This window comes from Oryza brachyantha, chromosome 3 (assembly GCF_000231095.2).
Source record: "Oryza brachyantha chromosome 3, ObraRS2, whole genome shotgun sequence".
Classification (NCBI taxonomy): Eukaryota; Viridiplantae; Streptophyta; class Magnoliopsida; order Poales; family Poaceae; genus Oryza; species Oryza brachyantha.
Genome location: NC_023165.2, coordinates 29,002,005 through 29,025,646, shown reverse-complemented (window position 1 = coordinate 29,025,646; position 23,642 = coordinate 29,002,005). Strand labels below are relative to the sequence as shown.

Genomic DNA, 23,642 nt, shown 5'->3' with positions numbered 1-23,642 from the left:
TGACCAACATGTGCTAATGACGGATTAATTAGGCTAAAAAGATTCGTCTCGCGGTTTCTAAGCGAGCTGTGAAATTTGTTTTTTCATTTATGTCCATATGGTCAAACATTCGACGTGACCCTTTTGCAAAAAAATTTTGGCAACTAAACCAAGCCTAAGTACATACTACTTCCTTTGTCCTTAAATATTTGATACCGTTTACTTTTTTATACACGTTTGACTATTCGTCTTATTTAAAAATTTTACATAATTATTAATTATTTATGTATTATTTTTTTATTATTAAATATATTTTTATGCATAAATATAGCTTTACATATTTTTAAAAAATAATTAAACGTACATAAAAAATTTTGACGGTTTATGGAGTACTACAGTAGTCTTTACAGTAGTCTTTGTTCCAAGGAAAGTTCCAGCCGCCAGACTGAAATAACCGACCTCAGCGTGCCGGCTAAAAATTTGACTTCATACTTTTCTTCTGCCCCCAATTAATGAGAAAGAAAAATCAAAATCAAAGACATCACACTACTACTATTCCATTGAACTATTAGTAGGAAAGTGAATTAATTGTTCATTGATTAGTTGACAAGAAAATGACCTGCTATGTATCCACTATTCCATTAAACTACTACAGTAGGGAAGTGAACTAATTGCTCATCGATCAGTTGACAAGAAAATGACCTGCTAGGCATCCATGGATGCTTGCATCTTGCATGTTCAATTAATGTCGCATGCGTGAGGCAGCAGCTAGCGATCGATGGATCACAATCGTTTTGATCTACGTGTCCACGACATGGACAGGTTTTTTGCTTTATCTGCTGTTGCTCTGTGGAAACTTCGCATAAAAGCGAGGTAAAAAAGGTTATTCAGAAAGCAAAAAAAAAAAGAGAGAGAGAAGGGATAAAGCAGAGTGAAGGAAGGTGCAGGCCGTGTTCTTTACAGAATAATATATTGGAGAGAAAAAAAGGAGGAGGTAATTAAGTCACTTGACAGTGGAATTAGGAGCTAAGCTCCAGCTAGCTAGCATCCAGCTGTACTTAATCTAGATAGGTAGATCTTTATCTAGACGCTTTTATCCTTTTCATCCACTTCAACAGTGGATCATTAAAAAAACCGCAGTTGATAAATTAAGGGTTATTTTACAGTATATACTGTACCAGTTAGAATAGTGAGAAGGAGACTAGTATGGGGTCATTTTTTTTACGTGTCGAAGGAAAGGAAAAAACAAACATCATATTTATAAATGAAAATATTTTATGAATAATAAATTTATATGTGTTATTACTTATTAGCGATCTGCCGAAAACAACCTACGATGAAAAAAACTTAAAATTAATTTTAAATTTAAGATTAAATATTTAATTGTTGGTTTATAAATATAAGAGAAAACGAAAAGATGAAAAGACGACGACGATAGAATCTAACATCACTGGTATGATTTTTTGTCAAATAACAAGACAAACTTTTGAACAAAGACGTGAGACCCTGATTAATTTCTGTACAAATCTCTAGCAAATTGCATATATGTCAACTTTTTTCTCACAATACCAACCAGTACGTACTACTTATCTATATTCCGTATAGTAGGAGGTATGATTTTACTAATGTAGAGTGGATCTTAACCATTGGATTATAAGATCCAGTGGTATAAGTTAGTATGATGCAGCGTGATGGAGCTCTAAATTAATCGCAGAGGAGATTTTGTCACTGCATGTTTGATCGATGGAGAGTATATATTTAGTAGACTAGTAGTTGGTCATGCGTGATGCATATATACCTGTCTGCACATGCTTGCCCCTGTTCTAATCTGATTTCATAATCATGCATCGCCTCTCATCAACTGTAAATAATTCAGATGATGTCTGATCAAACTGTATAATATTTATATATTCCCCAACTAATCGCACGCGTGCGTACTCACGACCTGAACAATACGCACTGCTCAGTCTCCTCCACAGAATCATCAATTTAATGGAGTTTTGTAGTACTAGTTAACACTACAATTATACTCCATTAATGAGTAGAGTTTATGCTTGCATGTGTCTGAACTGTTCCTAACTAATCAGACAATTAAGCTGCTCTGCATATGCATGTTAATTTGGTATAAGCAATTACTCAGACATTTATTAGTTAACCACGTGGTATAATTATGTCATACCGGCCGGCCTGCCCATCGATCCGATCAGTAAGGATGAACAGGTCGTGCGTTGAGCATGCGTTTGCACTGTTGACCGTGCTAGCTCCATCAAAATGTCAGCTAATTTTGTTAGTCTGCTACTAATTTGTATTGCTCTGAACCCAAACTAGACAAAATATGGTCAGATAACTAAGCAGAACCGTAGAAATCCTCAGGATCAGGGTTCGATCCGTAGGAATTTTGTAAGATTTTCACATGAGACAGTTTAATTTCTCCAGTATTCATGCTGAACTCCTCCAAAGGTCTACGCTTCTAAAGAATCGAGAAAAGTAGTATTTGGAATACTAGCATATGCAGACAATGTGTAAAAAAAAAACACTATCTCCGCTTTAAAATAAATTTATTTTTAGCTTCTAATATTTATCCCAAAACAAGTTTACTTTTTTTTTCTTACTTACCATTACCCATAAATCGATGCCATTATCTAACTAACTGCCAATCGTACTATTTTACTAATAATGAGAGATACTTTCGTCTTTTTTCTCTATTTTGTTTGAACTACTTAAACTAAAAAAACTAAACTAAAAAATAATCTTATTTTGGAAATGATGTTTTAATGTTTTATGTGCGGACCGGCAGAGAGTGCTAATTAGCCATGTATAGCACCTTTAATCATAAAGTTGCCAGCTTTACATCTGCTATATATGGCTGAATTACACTGGCATGATGGATGTTTATCCTTGCAATCACGTGGTTAATCATGTTGTAGCAGCTGTTTTTTCTCCTTTTCTCTGGAAGGATTACGACAGTGAACCGGACTTGTTGTACAAGCCTGAGGTTTGGTCGGTGAGGTGAACCATCATATATCCATCAATTACATTAATTATTCTGTTAATTATTACTCTTTGGTCAAATCTAAGAAGAGTTATTTAAGACTCGAGCATATCTACTGACAAAACAAATGAAAGAATACATGTCAGGTATACATATAATCCAAGGCAGATTAGCTCTGATTTTTTTTTCCTTGGGAGAGATTCAGAATCGTAAACTTCTGAACCTAACACATTCACTGCAAACAAAAGCATGGTCACCCGAATTTCAGAGATCGATCGAAACAATGGAGAACCACAATTGGGACTGATTTTTTCTCCATCCAATTATATTTCATCCAAAAGGTAAATAAAATCAAGTGTGAACTTGCAGAAGAATAATCCAGGTCTCCATTTCTAGTCTGAAACTGTGAAAAAAAGTGAGCAAAGAAAGCAAGAACAGCAGAGTCCAGTGCGTGTGCGTGACACCCAACTGAAATCGAACAGGCAAAATTGGCTCCAGGAGCACAAAAAAACAGCACCAAATAATGCACAGAAATGCGACGCGTTGTTATATATTTGCACTGCTCATCTCCTGACCTCACATTGGAATAACACTGGATTATGATTAGGGCAAAAATTAATTAAACTATCCTATCAAGCAGGGCCCACTGAATCGACATCTTTGGATCATCGATGATAGATAAGTCATACATGTATTTGTGCATTGAGATGGACTGGTGCAGTGGAGTAGTTCTGCACGTTTTTGACTCGAGAAGCAGCAGAACACACAAAAGAAGAAGAAAAGGCTGACCAAGCTGACCATCAACGCGTGTACACACATATGATGTGTACTTGAATTTTTCAGAGCATTAATTTTTTTACAGCCTCATTTCATACTGTAATTATTGGATATCTGGGGTTGAAAATAAATAAAAAGGAATTGCCGACCGTAGGGTATGTTATTTTGTGCTGCTGAATAGGTGTATTATTTGAGGAATTGGGGTTCATGTATACTAGAAAGGATTTTTTTTTCTTTTTGGAGAATCGCGGCACTAGTGTTCTCCATAATTCATGATTTTATCCCTTTTATTGAGAGAGTTACAATGTTGTCCCAAATTTGGAATTAGTTAGGTGAAGTGACAATGCATTTATGTATGGTGGCAGTAATGCCTGTAAATGCACATGAACCAGGAAAGTACAGACAATACAGAACTGAATACAATTATAATCCTCCTACCACTTTACAAATATGCTCACTCTGTCCCAAATAAATCATTCTTTCACTTTTTATCTATAATGTCTGACTCTTGATCTTATTTGAAAAAAATTACGATTAATATTTTTATTTTTATTAGATGATAAATCGTGAAGAGTACTTTATGTGTGACTAATTTTTTTATAATTTCTTAAAAAAAATTTAAATAAAACAGATAGTCAAACGTGGGACACGGAAACGAAAGAATTGGTTTTTCGTGGGAGAAAATGAGTATGCCCTAGTAATACAGCTAACTGTAGTAATATATGATCTGCTCACCTGCTAACTGTAGTAATATATGATCTGCTCAGGTGACCAGCTACAGCTAATTAACTGCTAATTGCTGCACTTTGGTTTGCAACAACTGAATACTGCACGAAATGCTGTGGGCTCTGGGTTTATTATGCACACCGACAAGACGAGTTCTCCAGCTACTACTGCTACTGTACTAAATCCTGCTAAGACGTTGTTGCAACTTGCAATTAATCCGTGCTGTAGGAGTTAGTTTCGCTATGAAAAGTTGCAGCATAAACACTATCACCTAATCTCATACGCCAATTGATTTCAGATTAGCCTGAGTATTTGGTACGCTGTTCTGAAACTTGATCAGCACAATTATCGGCTGATTGCTACATTTTTCTTTTTCGATGAAACATTAACTTTTTTTATTATTAATGGAGTACGTCACCTTTTTTTAAAATCTTAGCTTATAAGCATAAGCATAAATTTAAATTTAAAACTTAATTTTAAGTTGATTTTATTGTTTTCATCGTAATTTATTTTTAAATAACTAAGAACATCTATAAATTATTTTTTTAATTCTTACCAAGCAATTGTAATGAGTATAAGCGAAATGAGGAGTGGACAAAATCTACCCAATTTCACAGAGGCAGTAGATTTTTTTCTCTCTTTTTTACTAGATCAAGCACGAGTGCTCTGAAAGTCCGAGGAGTAGATAGGAGCCTAGGACGACCGTTGTAAGCAGTTTGCCCCCATAAATACTCCATGCATGATTAATTGTGGAGGATGTGCGTGTGCGCAATTAAAACTAAGCTTGTACGCTACAATTAAACAATCTTCTTCCCAAGATTGATTGAAAACTATAGTGCAAACCATGATGTGAGTTTATGTGCGTTAATTAATTCTGCATTATCATCTTAATTAGTGGTAGTAGTAGTAGTAGTAACAATTAAACTTGTAGTAATACATTTTCCTTTCCGGCGAGCAAAACATGCCGTGTGTTTGTGTGTGTTGCCCCAAATTATGTAGCTAAATCCACAGGGCAACAGTCATTAGCTTGTCTTATCTGGTGTACTTAATTTGACGTTTTGTTCATACCTGGAATATATTTGTTCCCATATACGAATGTCCTCTGATTCCTACGTTTACAAGTCACCATCTCTAGAAGGTCTATGCCTTTTCTCTTCATTTTTGTTTGTTTTGTTTCATTTAATTTGCAAATTAAAAAAATGGTCTTTGTTGCTAAGACAATTCATGAAGAATTCATCTTGTTTGATCCAGTAGAGCTATGCATAGATAAGGTCCACATGACCATGTTATTGGACAATCCTTTTGACTACTTTTGGCCTCTTGCACTGCTGCTCCTTGGATTATCAAACCATGGCTTCAAAGTTAAGGCTTCTAATTCATTCTTTAACAGGCTATTTGTTCCAGAAGTTCAAATGACTACGCCTGCAGAACAAGACAATTAGGGTTTGGGAGTAGAAAATTGTGTTCAAATACGTAATTCTCACAGGGTTTTGGCAGCTGAAAAAAAAATGCTACAAGATCGTGAGCAATGAACATTGCATGCTACCTACAGCTAATACAGCTAGCATGCAGACCAGCGATGCATGCAGCAAGTGACCTTGATGCTCAGCCTCAACAGACATCTTCGATTAAACAAAGCCAGAATTAATTCGAAGACTCAGCATAGACCTGCAACGACTCTTAATTCTCCCCATTAGTTTGGGACTTGGATAAGTACCCATCAGATCTGACCTAATTAATGGACAAAAAAAAGTTTGGTGATCTAACCTTCCAACAGATTGAATAATTGGTTTCTAATTGCATTTATATATATATCTTGCATAGGTTTATTAATGCTACTTCCAAAATAGAAAGGAAGATGACATCAAAATGAACTCCATTCCAGCAAATTATGGGTATCTCAAGCACGTGAGGTTTGTGCTTGTATTATGGCCCCTAAGATTTTATATTTTTAAAATTTCTAATTTACAGCTATTTTAAGGTACAAACTAACGAATTAATCATTATAAAATCAAAATTCTATTTTATGAGGATCAAATAAGATTTTTATACTAGAAATTTTCGCACGAAACACACACATCAAAAAGTGTATATGAAAAATCCAAATTATGCAAAGGAAAAAGAGAGAGAAAGACCGCGATATGTAACATAATATATATATAAGGTCTTTTGGACGTATGTGGTGTCTTTAGACTATAAAAAACATGCCAAAAATACAAAATCAGTAGAGAAAGAGAAAAAAGTTTAGGCATGGTCAGGTTGCATCAGAGATGAGATTAGAGTAGTAGTATCATCACAGGCTGAAGCAGCAGCAGTAAATCAAAGGCTAGCGTAGCTGCAGAGTAAAGCAAGGCTTTTTCCTCGGAATCTTCCCCTTTTTACCCCCAAATCCCACGCGCCTTTTCGGCCACGTGCATCCGTCAGTGACACATTCACAACTGGCTAGCCTCGCAAAACAAAAAAAGATGAACTAATATTCTGATGATATCTGTAAAGAAAAAGAAAAAAACGGAAAAGAAAAGGAGGCAGGCGAATTGCTCAACGGAACGGCGCGAGAGGGAGAGAGCGGTTGCGTTGCCAGCAACAGCAGCGGCAGGCAGAGCCGACGGCTATAATGGTGGGAGAGAGAAACCAGACAGAGCGAGAAAGAAACCACCACGACCCTCTCTGGTAGGAGAGAGAGAGAGAGAGCAACGGAACAAGAAGGCACGGCCAGCGAGAGAGAGAGAGAGAGAGAGGGGGCGCGACGGTTGCCAAGAGGAGCGAGCGAACCAACGGCAGGCATCGCCGCGGCGCTCGAGGCAGGAAACGACGGGAGTAGCAGCCATGGTGGTGGGCTTGCCTTGGGAGTCGTGACCGCGCGGTTGATTGATTGAGAGATGAAGGTATCCAAGAAGCAGCAGCCGCAAGGAGGGAAGGAGGAGGAGGAGGAGGCCATGGCCGCCGCCGCCGGAGCGGCGATCCAGGCGGAGGAAGGGTGCTCCGCGGAGGAGAGCCAGGACGGGGCCGTCGCTGCCGTCGCCGGTGGGATGGACGGCGGCGAGGGGGAAGGCAGGACGCTGCTGGTGGGCGTGCAGGCGGACGCCGCGAGCCGGACGCTGCTGACGTGGACGTTCATCAATGTCGCCGCCCCCGGCGACCGCATCGTTGCCGTCCACGTCGTGCTGGCCTCCGCGCCGGGGGCGGCCACCGCTGTCGACTTCGACACCATGCTCGCCGTCTACGAGGGCTTCTGCAATCTCAAGCAGGTGTCGCTTCTCCTCTCCTCTCCTCTCGCCGTTGTTGTTCAACTAATTTTTTGGCAGTTGTTTTTTTTCTGTTGATTTTCGTTTTTTTTTCTTCCTTTGGATTGGGTTGGAACTCCGGAAAGATTGGACTTTTAGCCCATCCAGTGATGCGATGAACAACCTGATCCCAGTTGCAACGAATTGCAGAGTAGCTTCGGCTTGCTACCTCGCAATAATGCCAATTTTTACCTTCATTTATGGCTTTCCTTTTGCAATTCACATGCTCTCCCGCTTGTTCCCCGTTGCAAAGTGCAGTCTTTTCGCAGTAATTTACAGAGTGATTGGTCATCGCTGCCTCGGCAAAAGCTAACTTTCCGTTCGTGTGTTGAGCAGATCAATCTAAAGCTGAAGATTTGCAAGGACTCCTCGGTCCGCAAGGCGCTGGTTCGCGAGGCCAACTTGTTTGGGGCTTCCAAGGTTATCGTCGGCATCGCCAAGAAGAAGCGCGGAATTTCGTAAGTGACAGTGGATCCTCGATGCTTCCGCTATCAAATCTCATCAGCTTGCTTTTTTTTTTCACCCAATGATGATTGATGGCCAACTTTTGGTTTGGATTCGTCAGGTCCGTGCATTCTGTCGCCAAATACTGCTCAAAGAAGCTGCCGGCGAAGTGCGCGGTGCTCGCCGTGGACAGTGGCAAGATCGTCTTCCGGAGAGAATCCAATGTCCACTCAGGCAAGGTCTCCGCGGAGCTTCCTGGCTGTGGTGATAATGAGATGTATTGCGAGATGCCGTTCCTGGCCCGTCACTGTAAAGAGGAACCTTTACCTTTAAATGAACCCAAAGATGGTGGTGGTGGGGGCGAGGAAGAAGAGCATGATGTTGGCACAAAGGGCACCCAGCCGGTGAACAACGTCTCCGGAGAACAGCAGCCTTCCGGTGCAGATCCGGCTGAGTTGCCGCGAGATCAGGTTCGGGCTGATGTCGGTCCATCTGACAAGGGCGAAGAGTTGACTGCCGATCAGAAAGATGAGATTTCTGAGCTTCCTGGTGAGGGTGCTAGCGTTTTGTATTGTGTGTTGCCAGAGAGGAATGGTCATTCAGCTGCAAGCACTTCAAGTCGGCAATCCGGTGATTTGGCCGAGCCACCAGCTGAAGGGGATGGGGAACTGTACTGCATTTTGCCCCCAAGAACTGGCCATTCAGGCAGGAGTAGCGGCGATTCTAGCCGTTCAACTGTGAGTCTGAAGCACGATGATTCTGCCACTCTGTCAGCTGAAGCAGACGGTGAACTGTACTGCCGGTTGCCAAGAACTGGCCGTTCAGGTAGAAGTTCTGGGGGATCCAAGCGTTCCTTCAGTGCAAAGGGTTTGATTAGGCGCAGCAGTAGTTTCTCCAGTGATATTCAATTGAATTCGGAGACATCACCCAGCAAGAAGGATGGCTCAGTTTGCGCGATTGCAACTGAACGGACTTCATCCATGGTATCTACAGAAGCTGAGGATTCACCAAAAAACGCTGCGCAGAATGTCGATACACCCTCTAGCTCTCCATTGTCTCTAAGAAGGATGATAGAGGGAAGGCCTGACCGATGTCGACTTCGAAGGAGGATCTTCAATCATCAAAGAAGCTCATCTTTCGAATGGGCCAAAATTTCCATGGTTCAATGGGCAATGAGGCTTCCAAGCCGTTATACTTCAGTTTCAGACAATAAATCATTGAAATCAGATGCAAGTCCAAGATTGAATTGTGATTCTGAGTGTGAATCCACCTCAGCTGTTGACACGGAATCTTTATTTTCGTTCTCTTTATATGATATGGCATGGCCTCCAAGTGAACTAGAATCACTTCAAGAGAAGTCCTCTTCAACGTGTAGGCTGTTCACCTATGAAGAGCTGAAACTTGCTACGTCAAACTTCTCACAAGGTAATTTCGTTTGGATGTGTATTACTTTGATTCACAGGCTTATTTTTGGGGAAAAAGTTGAATACTGATTTTTCATACCAATGCAGATATGTTAATTGGAAAGGGAGGAACAAGCCAAGTTTACAAGGCACTGCTATTTGATGGCACATTATCAGCTGTTAAGATTCTGAAACCTTCTGTTGATGCACTACAAGAGTTTATCACAGAAGTGGAGATTGCTACCAGTTTGCAGCATGACAATATTGTCTCACTAAGAGGATTCAGTTCTGATAACTACAGTCTTGTGTTAGTATATGATTACATGCCCCAGGGAAGCTTAGACAAAGCACTTCATGGTAACCCTTGAGATGAAATACTTCACCTGTTTGGTCCCTGACCTTATTGATAGCTCTGTCCCTTACTTTTGTGACCGTAATTGTTTTTCAGGCAAGCATGAAAGCAAGGATAGCCTTAGCTGGGAGAAGAGAAACAACATAGCAATTGGGACAGCAAAAGCACTTGAATATCTTCATCATGGAAGTGTCACCCAATCTGTGATTCATGGAGATGTCAAATCTTCAAATATCCTCCTCTCAGAGGATTTTCAGGCACAGGTAAATAATCAGAAGAGATTTTCGAATACTGAAAAAATACCCTAGATGCAGTAGGAGCGTTTTTTTCCAGACAGTAAATATTTCCAGATCGTTTCAAATACTTAATGCATCAGCAGTGACGAATTGCAATGAGCATTTGGTAACCTCACTAGTTAATGTTAATTTTTCTTGTGACATCGTCTCCTTTTGAAATTCCAGCTTTGTGATTTTGGGTTGGCAAAGCAAGTGTCAACTTCAACTCCCCACCTAACATGTACTGACATCACGGGAACTTTCGGGTTAGTATCATCTCTGTGCTATTGTTACCTGCTATTTTTACTTTTGTCATGTGTGAAGTGCCTAAGCAAACTACTGCTGTGACAGATACCTGGCCCCCGAATATTTTTCACATGGGAAGGTCAATGAGAAGATTGATGTGTATGCATTTGGAGTTGTAATACTGGAGATTATTTCAGGAAGAAAGCCTATTAGAACAGGATGTGCAAAGGGTCAGGAAAGCCTGGTTGGATGGGTGAGTGCTCCTCAACCCTCTACATTATGCCTTTGATTAATGGGTTTCTACGATCATTTCTTCATTTTTGCTCTGTTGAAATCACAATCAATCTTCGCACAAGCAAGTTATAGATTCTTCTTTCCTAATTCTTTTTTGACGGTTTCAGGCAAAGCCGCTACTATCAAATGGGGAAATTAAGCAATTGGTTGACCCCTTTCTGGGAAATGATTATGACTGTGATGAAATGGAGCGGATGACTCTCGCTGCTTCGCTATGCACAAGGACATCTTCTCATTCCCGACCTGAAATGTCACAGGTAAGACCTGAACAAAATTACAACAATCTGATAGTTGACATCAATTTGCTCAACTCTCTGTATGTTCTGGCAACACAGATCTTGAAACTGCTTGAAGGAGACGACGAGACGATCCACTGGGCACGGTCACAGGTCACCGCTAGCTTCGACGGATCAGACGAGGAGGCTGTTGCTCCTGACTCAAACATGCAGTCACACCTGAACCTTGCGTTGCTCGGCGTGGACGATGACACCCTCTCGCACTGCAGCACTGAACAGACCATGGACACTTCAGCTGACGGGTACTGGAGCCGGTCATCGAGCTTCGACTAACCTACTTCTTTCTTGACAACCATTGTTGCAAGCCATACGAATGGAGCTGTGTGTATAGTTAGTTTCTCAATTCTCATACCTTCTTTGTTGTCGATTGGTTGGAATGTTGAATGCAATGGAAAGTGAAATGGAGTGAGAGGATTGGTTGCACATTCAGATGGCAGATGTAGTAGCACTGTTGCTAGCTTAGGAACTGTATGTGGTAGATCTAACCCTGCTGGCCTTTGGCCCTACTTCGTATGTATCATCAGTGATGGGCTTCATGGTGCATCAAGATTGATTCTTTTCCAAGTTGCTTTTGTATTCCTTTTCCTCCCCAGATGCCATGACAGGCTGCCTGTCATGTGGAAAATTGGCCAGCCACACCATTAGCAACTGATGTTATGCAGGCAGTTCATGAAGCTGGACAGTTCTGGTACAAGTAGTAGTACTAATGTTGTACAGCAAAGATCGAGATTTGCTGTTCCAGGTGTAAATGGTTACATGGAATCAAGAACACGCCGTTGTTGATGAACTGTACGCAGTACAGGAATGGCTGGGCCTGACCAGACAAAACCAGAGTCTCATGAATGCTGGGACTGACACCACATGCTCCCTACCGGAGCTCTCTTCGCCATCGACGCATGTGAGCCTTGTCTCTCTGTCATGTCTCAGGCGATCGAGTCATCGAGTGACGACTTGCAGCAAGAGTGCAAATCCAATGTGCCATATGCAAATATGCGATGCAACAAGGGTAAACCTAACACTTGCAATCTTGAGTTATTCAGATTTGATGATTGATTCTGAAATGACAAGAGTGCTATAAGATCATTTGGGCCCAATTTCACTTCATAATTTGGCATCCACCTTGGCTGGGCTGTTGGACAATAGTTGGGCTTGGGCCTAACTAGTTGGCCCATCACGAACTGCAACTGACTTGCCCCAACCTAGTACATCGGCTCATCAAAAGAAATTTTCTTCAACTTTAAAGAACCAATTGTTACATAGGTTGCAGGTCGACAAATGCAACTTACAAAATCACATCTGAATTAAAACCAAGAAAACAGGAAAAAAATTAGATAGAGCTGTTAACATGTAGTACCTATTGTTAGATAATTCAATTCAATCATAAACAAGAGATTACGAATTTAAACCCTAATCTGCACATGATCACCGATTAATTCAAATGCGGAAAACTAAATAAACCTGCAGATGAAGCCATCTGATTCCCTTCTTTTCTTTTCTTCAATTCTGTCTTCTTTCCTTCGTCTCCGGCAAGATTAGGTCGCCGGTGATCTGATTTGAATCTCCGACCTTCGGGTCTCCAACGGCACTGTCCTGGAATCGCCGCACGAAACCCTTCCAGCGTTTCTCTGATCGGGAGAGCTTGATTTCGAATTTCTAGTTTAGAGAATAAGCGACACGAGCGTCCCCGTGGGCTCCTCTTCTTTTATATAGCACTGGTGGGACTCGGGGGCTTTTCCTAATCCAATTCTGACCCGTAACCACCGATCGCAGTTACGGCCCATAAGGGTTACGAATTTCAGAGTTAGAGATGGATTACGGATAGGATTACGATGGTTATATCCTTTCCTAAATATCGGCTAACCGATAAATCAACCAACATTCTCCCCTTGATTTAGAGGTTAATTACGAGTCCATCATACAATACAGCTCCCTAAAGCAATGTGTCACAACAACATTTCGTATCATTGAGACGACAAGACTTATAGTTCACAATATCATACGAATAAACCCTTGATTAATTAAGCGGGTGTTGATCGAACTTAATTGCCCCGGTTTCCAGGATCTTTATTCAAGGTCATTACACAATCCCATGTTGGCCACATGTTCTTTGAACAAGTTGGGAGGTAAGCCTTTAGTTAACGGATCCGCAAGCATTGATTTAGTGTTTATGTATTCAATTTTGACTGTTTGATCCTGTACTCTATCTTTCACAACATAGTATTTAATGTCAATGTATTTGGCAGCTTCACTTGACTTGTTGTTACTCGTATAGAAAACTGCAGCCTCATTGTCGCAGTATATAGTCAGTGGTCTTTCAATGCTGTCAACCACTTGTAATCCCGGGATAAAATTTTTAAGCCATACAGCCTGCCCCGTTGAGTGATAACATGCCACAAATTCTGCCTGCATTGTCGACGATGCAGTCAGTGTTTGTTTAGTACTTTTCCATGAAATGGCTCCCCCCGCAAGAGTGAATATATACCCAGAAGTAGATTTCTTGGTATCTAAACACCCTGCGAAGTCAGCATCCGAATAGCCTATAACTTCAAGCTTATCAGATTTTTTTGTATGTGAGCATGTAATGTTTAGTTCCTTGCAAATAACGCAATACTTTCTTTACTGCCTTCCAGTGGTCCATACCTGGTTTAGACAGATATCTGCCAAGCATCCCGGTTACAAACGCCAAGTCTGGTCGCGTACAAACTTGAGCATACATTAAGCTTTCGACAGCTGAAGCATATGGTACCTTAGTCATTTCTTTTTCTTCCAATTCATTTCTCGGACTTTGGAATGAACCAAACTTGTCCCCTTTCATAATTAGAGCAGGTGATGTCGAGCATTTGCTCATATTATATCTTTCCAATACTCTGGAAATATATGATTTCTGGGATAAACCTAGCACCCCTTTGGACTTGTCTCGGTGAATCTCAATACCCAAAACGTATGATGCATCACCGAGATCCTTCATATCAAATTTCAATGACAAAAATTCCTTGGTTTCTCGCAGCAGATTCTTGTCACTGCTTGCTAATAAAATGTCATCTACATAGAGTACTAGTATAATAAATTTCCCACCTTTAATTTTAGTATAAATGCAGTTGTCCACCTTATTTTCCTTAAATCCGAATTTCTTGATAATTTCATCGAACTTAAGGTTCCATTGCCTTGACGCCTGTTTAAGCCCATAGATGGATTTCTTAAGTTTGCATCCCATATGACTCTTTCCTTCCACAACAAAACCTTCCGGTTGAGCCATGTAAACATTTTCATTTAAGTCGCTATTTAGAAATGCTGTTTTCACATCCATTTGATGGAGTTCTAAATCATAATGTGCCACTAGCGCCATGACAATTCTGAATGAGTTTTTCTTAGAGACAGGAGAGAATGTTTCATTGTAATCAATTCCTTCTCTCTGCGAAAAACCCTTCGCCACAAGCCTTGCTTTGAATCGTTCGATATTTCCTTTGGAGTCCAATTTAGTTTTGTAGACCCATTTGCAGCCTACTGTTTTTACTCCTTTAGGAATTTCTACTAGATCCCACACTTTATTTTGGCTCATTGATTTGAGTTCATCTTCCATGGCTTGAACCCACTTGGATGAATTTTTACTGCTTATGGCTTCCTTAAATGAGGTGGGGTCGTCTACCTTCCCAATATCTTCACCCATATAAATTTCATAATAATCAGGGATGGCAGATCTCCTGTTCCGTTGTGATCGTCTCAATTCTTGATTTTCATTATTGACCACAGACGGTTCAGGATCAGGTTGCGGAATTTCTTCTTCATTATGTATCACAGGACTCTGTTGAGGCTCATTATTTTCATGGGTTTAAATATTCTTCTCAGCAGTAGCCGTAGCGCCAACTGTGGGAACTACACTTTGTGGTACATTATGAAAAATAGGGACATTATTCTCTTGGATTTCCGGAGGAGAAGAAACACTCACCCGAATTTCCTCAAGATTAATTTCCCTTTCCTGTGAACTCCCCATTTCATAATTTTCCAAGAAGACAACATGTCTGGTTTCTACAAATTTAGTGACACGGTCTGGGCAGTAAAATCGATATCCCTTAGAATGTGACGGGTAACCGATAAAATGACAGCTCACAGTCTTGGGGTCTAATTTCTTTAATTGGGGGTTGAATAATTTCGCTTCTGCACGGCAGCCCCACACTTTCAAATAATTTAGTGTCGGTTTTCTTCCGGTCCACAGTTCATACGGAGTTTTTGGCACGGACTTGCTTGGAACTCTGTTTAGTATGTGTGCAGCCGTTTTTAATGCCTCAATCCATAATTTATTTGATAAGTTGGAGTGACTAAGCATGCTCCGCACCATCTCCATGAGTGTGCGGTTGCGTCTTTCTGCCACTCCATTTTGTTGAGGCTCCCCAGGCATGGAATATTGTGCAATAATCCCATGAATCTGAAGATATTGAGCAAATGGACCAGGACTTTGCCCAAATGGAGCATGTTTCCCATAGTACTCACCACCACGGTCTGATCTCACTATTTTAATTTTCGCGTTGTGCTGGTTTTCAACTTCTACTTTGAATATTTTGAATTTTTCGAGAGATTCAGAACGATCGCTTATGGGGTAAATATATCCATAACGGGAGTAATCATCCGTAAATGTAATGAATGAATCAAAACCATCTACAGATGTCACTAGGAACGGTCCACAAATATCAGTGTGAATTATTTCTAGTGGACTCGTGCTCCTAGTGGCTCCTTTCTTAATTGATTTAGCAAATTTTCCTTTAACGTAATCTATGCAATGATCAGCGTCAAAAAAATCTAAGGGGAGTAATAATTCTTCTTTAATGAGACGTTCGATTCTTCCCCTAGAAATGTGGCCTAAGCGACAGTGCCACAATTTCGATGAAGTCTCATTTTTATCATTGCAGGCATTTATGACATTCATCACAGTATGATCCAAAGAGAGCAAGTAGAGTTTGTCTCGCACGAAGGCAAGACCAATTACTTTATTTAGATGCTTAATGTAACAAGTTCTCTTGGAAAAATAACAGTCATATCCTGACTCTGCTAGGACTCTGACTGAAATAAGATTTCTTTTAACGGAAGGAGCAACTAAGACATTATTAAGTATTAAATTGTAGCCACTGGGAAGCTTGAGTGTGAGGTCTCCAACAGCCTCCACTTCAATCTCCGCTCCATCAGCTACTCTTAGGATGTGCTCCCTCTTTCTTAGCGTCTGGACGCCATTCAATCCCTGTAATGAATTAGTGACGTGCACGGTGGCACCTGAGTCAACCCACCAAGAATTCCGGGAAAACTCAACATATAGGGATTCATTAACGTTGGAAATTTCATTAATTTCATTTATACCTTTACGGGCCAACCACTCCTTGAAGCGGGGGCAGTTTTTGTGCCAATGTCCATCACTGTCACAGAAAGTGTAGTGAGGATTCTTGAATTTTGGCCCAGCTGAAGATTGAGCAGTTGATTGAGCAGCCTTACTCCCTCCTTGTTTCGGAGGGTGAGGTGGCTTGCCCTTTTTCTTTGATCCAGAGGCTTCTTCTTGATGGGACTTTCTCTTGCCCTTAGAGTTGACGAGGTTAAGCTGGTCAATGTGTTTCTGCCTTTTGGCCTTTTGACACTCTTCCTCTTCCACTGCATGGGAGATAAGCTCTGAAATGGTCTACTTTTCTCTTTGAGTATTGTAGTGAATTTTGAACGGATCATAATCAGAGTTTAGTGAGTTCGGGATGAAATGGACAAGATAGGCTTCCGAAATTTCCATGTCCATCGTTTTTAGTTGATGAGCCATGTGTGACATTTCCATGATGTGTTGTCGGATGCCTTTCTTTCCATCATAGACAGAAGAGCCCATTTTCATGATAAGAGTACTGGCATAGGTTTTGGTACACGCCTTGTAGTTTGATTCAATGTTTGCCAGATACGTCTTAACATTGTCAGAGTCAGCAATCCCCCCTATAATAGAAGGAGAGATGTTGCTCTTGATGTACATTAGGGACACTCTGTTTGATTTCTCCCAAGCGGGCCACTTTTCATCGTAAGCCCACTTGAGATTGATGTATTCCTTATCATTCTCATCCATAAAGTCAGCTAATTTTGGTTCCACAGGTGGATCCTCTCTAAGTGCGAGATCATTTTCCAACAGCCCCAAATTCAGGAGCATGTTGTTTTTCCATTCAGCATAATTAGCCCCATCAAGTGGCTCAATCATTTTAAGCTGTGACAAAGCTGCAGATAACAATTTATAATATAAAACATTTGATCAAAAACAAAATAATATGTGTATAATACTTCTCCAAATCTAATCACCGTTGGGCAGAAAAGACTTAGAAAAATAATAAAATAAATCCTCAATTATATCACCGTTGGGCAGAAATAATCAAGGAAGAAATAATCAAATTTAAATTGACGTGAAATCATAAATAACGTTGGTCAATAAATAACTTCACATCATAAATTCTTTCCAGCAAACTTCCCGTTGGTTCCATTTGACTAGAGATAATTTTCTGAGCAATAAAATATATTTTATCAATTTTATTTTTTTTTATTTTTTTATTTTTTTTTTGCAATTTTAAACAGCCCATAACAAGGTATAAACTAATTTCTGGAATTTAAAAAAAATAATTTTTTTTGGCCTATCCATTTACCGGGCCGGCCCACGAGAGGCCGGCCCGTTAGGCAGCGCGCGTAGGGACACCGGCCCACGCGGCCGAGTCGGCCCATGAGCGCCGACGACCCAAATAACGGCGGCGGCCCAGGAGTGAGGGCACTCGGCCCCCTAGCCGTCCGATCAGATCGGGCGGCTGCGATTTGGCACGGCGAGATCAAGAACCCGACGGCCGGAAAAAAACCCTAACCCTAGCCGCTTTTTCGACTCCTCCCCCTTTTCTCCTCTTCTCCGGCGGCGGGCGGGGAGCGCCCGGCGCTGGATGGCGGCGGCGGTCTGGCGGGGAGGGCGTGCGCCAAAGGCGCGGACCATCACCCACCGGCTGGGGGGGCGAGCGCGCCCGAAGGCGGCGGCGCCCAAGCCGGCCGTTCCCGTCGGCGCGGAGACCCGGCGACAGTGACGGCGCACGCGCGGCGGAGCCGGCGTGGTCGGAGGAGGAGAGCGGAGGCGGTAGCGCCCTCGTGCTGGCGCGCAGCATGCGTGGTCGAAGCCCGCTCGGCGGCGGCGGCGGTGGATGGCGACCGATCCCCGGCGCAAATAGCGGCGGCATAGGCGCGCGAACGGATGGGCGAAGCCCACCCGACGGCGACGGCGACGACCGTTATTGCTCCGGTGAGCTTTCTTCAATCCGAAGCCGGATCAAATAGTTTTGGTTGACTGTAATTTGATCTAGGGTTTGAGGTTTTGATTTCTCGGTCTGGAATTCGAATCAACAACAGTGTATGCACCTAACTCGAATCCTTCACCGATTAGATTAATTAACAGACCGAAAACAATCAATTGATTCATAATCAATCAGTGATGGGATCAAATACGACTAGGATTGGCTCTGATACCACAATGTTAGATAATTCAATTCAATCATAAACAAGAGATTACGAATTTAAACCCTAATCTGCACATGATCACCGATTAATTCAAATGCGGAAAACTAAATAAACCTGCAGATGAAGCCATCTGATTCCCTTCTTTTCTTTTCTTCAATTCTGTCTTCTTTCCTTCGTCTCCGGCAAGATTAGGTCGCCGGTGATCTGATTTGAATCTCCGACCTTCGGGTCTCCAACGGCACTGTCCTGGAATCGCCGCACGAAACCCTTCCAGCGCTTCTCTGATCGGGAGAGCTTGATTTCGAATTGCTAGTTTAGAGAATAAGCGACACGAGCGTCCCCATGAGCTCCTCTTCTTTTATATAGCACTGGTGGGACTCGGGGGCTTTTCCTAATCCAATTCTGACCCGTAACCACCGATCGCAGTTACGGCCCATAAGGGTTACGAATTTCAGAGTTAGAGATGGATTACGGATAGGATTACGGTGGTTATATCCTTTCCTAAATATCGGCTAACCGATAAATCAACCAACACCTATTTATTTATTTCTTATTGAGAGTTCGTGCCTAGTATTCCTACTATCTAAGATAAAAAAAAAGGGGTATTCAAGCCCTGCAGGTGATTCCAGCGAACTTGATCTGAGTGATCAGAGTGGTGACATTTGGAGCACAAAACAACAAGCAAGGTCGCTTGATATATTATTCATCCATACATAAATATACTGACTTTGCCCCATCAAAACAGCTTGCTCCTCGCTGGATTGATCGACTGATAGCTTCCAATTTGTCCTCATCTCTCATCATGCTCAAACATTTTGCAGCTCAGTCCTTGCAAAAACAACAAGAACAATAATCTCCATCAAGCAGCTCAATTACAACTTTTTTTTGTCCAAACAAAAATAATTACGAAACTGTTCCTACATGCTTAGTAAATCTCGACGTCGTCGATGTCCAAATCATCGGCGAATGCAGCGATCGATCTGAACATTTTGATTCTGTGGCCATTAATTCTCAATTCTGGCAGCCAACGTCACCACCACTGCACTGAACCTTCTACCTGACTACTTGCACGCATGGTTGCTAATCGCATGCTCCGATCTGTAAGCAGCTGTAAACATGATCGTTTTAATGATTTTAAGAGAGCGATTAGTGATTACTATTACTGCTAGTCACTGTCACTGATGCTGTCAACGACAACTGCAATTTGTCGCTGGTAAAGCATCTGAAATTGCAGAAGAAGGCGAGGTGAAATGTGCAAAAGTGGCTCTCGCTCGCTGCTCATAAAAACGCAAGAGATCATCAGAGTGGTCAAGCTCGAGCTCTGGTAATGGTGGTGGATGGCAATGGCGCTGGACGAGTCATTCAAGAGGCCGGGCACCATCCCGTTCAAGTGGGAGCTCCAGCCTGGCGTCCCCAAGCAGCAGCAGCAGCAGCAACCATCACCCCGTCACCACGGCGAAGGCAGCGGCGGCGCCACCACCGGAAGCAGTAGTACTTCTTCTCCGGCGCCGGCGTCGCTTCTGCTCCCACCGAGGCTCGCGCTTCCTCCTCGCGCTCACGACACCGGCCGCGCGAGTAGCCTCGCCTCGACGGCGCCGTCGCCGTCGCCGCGTTCGTCTCACCGGCGGTCCATGTCTGCGCGGTTCACGGCGTCTCTGGTGCTGCCGTTCACGCGGCCGCGGCGAGGACGGTCCAGGGACGAGGCCGACATAACCTTCACGGTGCTGTACGGCGACAAGATCGCGTAAAATTACACACGCACGCATGCATACACCTCCATAGCCAACCTGTATACACGCAGTTCGTATATATAATCAACAAGTGTTCTTGATCTCTTCTTCTCCATACAATCGCCATTGCTTTCGTTTCTCAAGGTTCATCCGCCGTGCATCGGATCCAAGAACTCTTCACTGATTGTGCCTCGCGTTTCCGTTTCTCCCTCATAACTCGGTTAAATCGAATGCTCGAATCAGAAGCGTGAGGAAAGAAATATGAGGAAAAGAGAGCAAGCGCAGAGGACCTCGTCCATGGCGGGGCGGCGGTGCTCCGATCGAGAGAGGAGGAGAAGACGATTTGGTGCTAATTGAAGGGTCTGTTTCGCAAAAGTTGCCATCTGCTCCGTCCAGTTCTGATCTGAACCGCTCATGTTCAATCTAACGGCTTTCATGAAACCATAATTTAGAAATATCACTTTGAAATAACAACACATGTGAAGGGGTTTATAAGATAATTCTAGTTATACTTTTGGCTAGACTCATCGAAGAATTAATGAATATGTTATATATATTTTTATATATCCATACGAATTGAATAAGGATTAGAAAATCTTATAATATGAAATAGTGGTAATATTTTATCTATTTTGAAAATAAGTTAATCTTTCTGATTCAAATTTAAACTAGAAAATATGTTACTTTCTCCTCTCATTGCGTGTTTTTATTTACTTTTATATTTAGAAAAGAGAGAGATAGAAGGTGTCTGAAGATTAACATGACATTAGCAATTTGGCATCGTCTCCTCTTGTTCTGTCAACGAAAAGGTGTCGTCCAAAAAGAAGAGATCTCGTTTTATTACACATCTGAGCCCATCTATAGTTTTGGTCCGGGACTATCACCACAAGCCCTCCACTGTTCCATTCCTAACGCAATGCAGATATCAAAGGTCCAGCATGTCTAAGTGGGCTTCCTTGCCCAACTTCGCGTCGTTCATATTTCAGATTAAGAACCATCCCCGATGGAAAAGGGAAAAAAAAGAGAGATAAAGTTCTTTTTAGGAAACGGTCTATAAATAAACGATAAATCAATTAAGTAAGCAGGAGGGAGAAAAACCACGTGTGTCAGCCAGCAATATCTTCACTATATAAGATGAGATTACAACGCCGAACGGTGACTTATAAGAAGTATATACCCTAAGATCTGTTAGAAACAAAGGCACAAACGAGACATGAATTTAACATGGAAAACCCTTGCGGGAAAAACCACGGGCGCTAACCGGCAATAATCACTATGAGGATATGATTACAATGCAGGGGAAACAATGAGAACTCTGCTCTTCCCGTGCAGACTACAAGAGTATATATAAGGGGAAAATCTAAGAGTCCTATTAGGATTAGGCGAAAGAATCCTATTAGGAAACTAATCCGACTCCTAGTAGGAAACAACTGGGAGAAACCTACTAGGAAACTAATCCGGATATAATTCCAGTTACAATTCGGATCACATATTTAACAATCTCCACCTTGAGACGAATTTCCTCTTGTAGCATCAAAAATCATCAATCACCAATATACACCTCACAGGTCAAATTTATTGCGCGCCAAATAGTCTCTTGTACTATACCGTAACACCAACCAAGCTTGAGCAAAGCTCAAACTTAGTGGCAGGAACTGACTTTGTCATCATGTCAGCTGGATTATCATGAGTACTTATCTTGCATACCTTAACATCACCATCAGCAATAACACCTCGAATAAAGTGATATCTGACATCAATGTGCTTAGTTCTCTCATGAAACATCTGATCCTTTGTAAGGCAAATTGCACTTTGACTGTCACAAAATATATTTATGGAAGACGTAATTCCACAAAGCTCAGTATACAAGCCTCTGAGCCAAATAGCTTCTTTGTAAGCTTCAGAAATAGCCATGTACTCTGCTTCAGTAGTAGATAAGGCAACAGTTGCTTGCAAACTTGCCTTCCAACTAACAGCACAGCCTCCAATAGTGAAAACATAACCTGTAAGCGATCTTCTCCTATCCAAATCTCCAGCAAAATCTGAATCCACATAACCAACAAGTCCATCTCTAGACGTTCCAAACTGCAAACGAGCATTAGAAGTACCACGCAGATATCTGAAAATCCATTGAACTGCTTTCCAATGCTCTTTGCCAGGATTAGCCATGTATCTACTGACAACACTCAATGCATGTGATAAGTCAGGACGCGAACATACCATGGCATACATAAGTGAACCAACTGCTCTTGAATATGGAACTCCAGACATGTACTCAATATCAACTTCTGATTGTGGACAAAAATCTGAAGATAATCTAAAATGTGCAGCTAAAGGAGTGCTTACTGGTTTTGCATCATGCATATTGAAGCGACGAAGGACCTCTTCAATATAACCTTTCTGGCTAAGATACAACTTGCCAGACCGTCTTTCTTTGGTAATTTCCATACCGAGGATTTTCTTTGCTGCACCTAAATCCTTCATCTCAAACTCACTACTCAGTTGTGCCTTCAATTTTGCTATCTCTGATTTGTCTTTTGCAGCAATCAACATATCATCAACATAAAGAAGCAGATATATAATTGAACCATTAACCTCTTTAAGATAATCACAACTATCAAATTGTGATCTTTTGAAATTCTGAGAAAGCATGAAAGAGTCAAATCTCTTGTACCATTGCCAAGGTGATTGTTTCAACCCGTAAAGGGACTTATCCAACCTACAGACAAGGTTTTCTTTACCAGGAACAACAAAACCTTCCGGTTGCTCCATATAGATGTCTTCTTCTAACTCCCCATGTAAAAATGCAGTTTTTACATCTAATTGCTCTAGTTCATAATCATGTATTGCAACGATACCAAGTAAAGTGCGAATTGAACTATGCTTCACAACTGGGGAAAACACATCATTGAAATCAATACCTGGAATCTGGCTATATCCTTTAGCAACTAACCTTGCTTTATATCTTGCCTCATCAGTTGGAGATATACCTTCCTTTCTTTTGAAAATCCACTTGCAACGGATAGGTTTCTTCTCCTTTGGCAATTCCACCAATTTCCAAGTATGATTCTTTTCAAGTGACTCCATCTCATCATGCATGGCAGCTATCCATCTATTGCTATCGGTAGAAACAATAGCCTCAGAATATGAAGAAGGTTCTGCATTACCTTCGATTTCTTGCGCCACACTCATAGCATAAGCAACTATGTTCGCTTCTTCGATCAATCTTTGAGGGGCTTTAATATTTCGCTTAGCTATGCCTTATGCAATAGAGTATTTTGGTGACTGCTCAACAACAGAAGAGTCTGACTCTTCAATAACCGGTGCATCTTGGTTACTAGCAATATTCTCTT

General features: G+C 41.6%; 2 protein-coding genes across 2 annotated transcripts; both read left to right on the top strand.

Annotated features, from left to right (window-relative positions):
- Positions 1-6,977: 6,977 nt before the first annotated feature.
- On the top strand, positions 6,978-11,483 carry LOC102701907 (serine/threonine-protein kinase pakF-like). The gene is made up of 9 exons (XM_006651941.3): positions 6,978-7,722; positions 8,095-8,216; positions 8,324-9,627; positions 9,714-9,962; positions 10,054-10,220; positions 10,419-10,498; positions 10,584-10,731; positions 10,880-11,029; positions 11,108-11,483. Exons 1-9 carry the CDS (start codon positions 7,354-7,356, stop codon positions 11,339-11,341), a joined length of 2,823 nt encoding a protein of 940 aa, XP_006652004.2. The 5' UTR covers positions 6,978-7,353; the 3' UTR covers positions 11,342-11,483.
- Positions 11,484-19,902: 8,419 nt separating this feature from the next.
- LOC102701627 (protein alan shepard-like) lies at positions 19,903-20,307 on the top strand. The gene has a single exon (XM_006651940.1). It carries the CDS (start codon positions 19,903-19,905, stop codon positions 20,305-20,307), a length of 405 nt encoding a protein of 134 aa, XP_006652003.1.
- Positions 20,308-23,642: the final 3,335 nt, after the last annotated feature.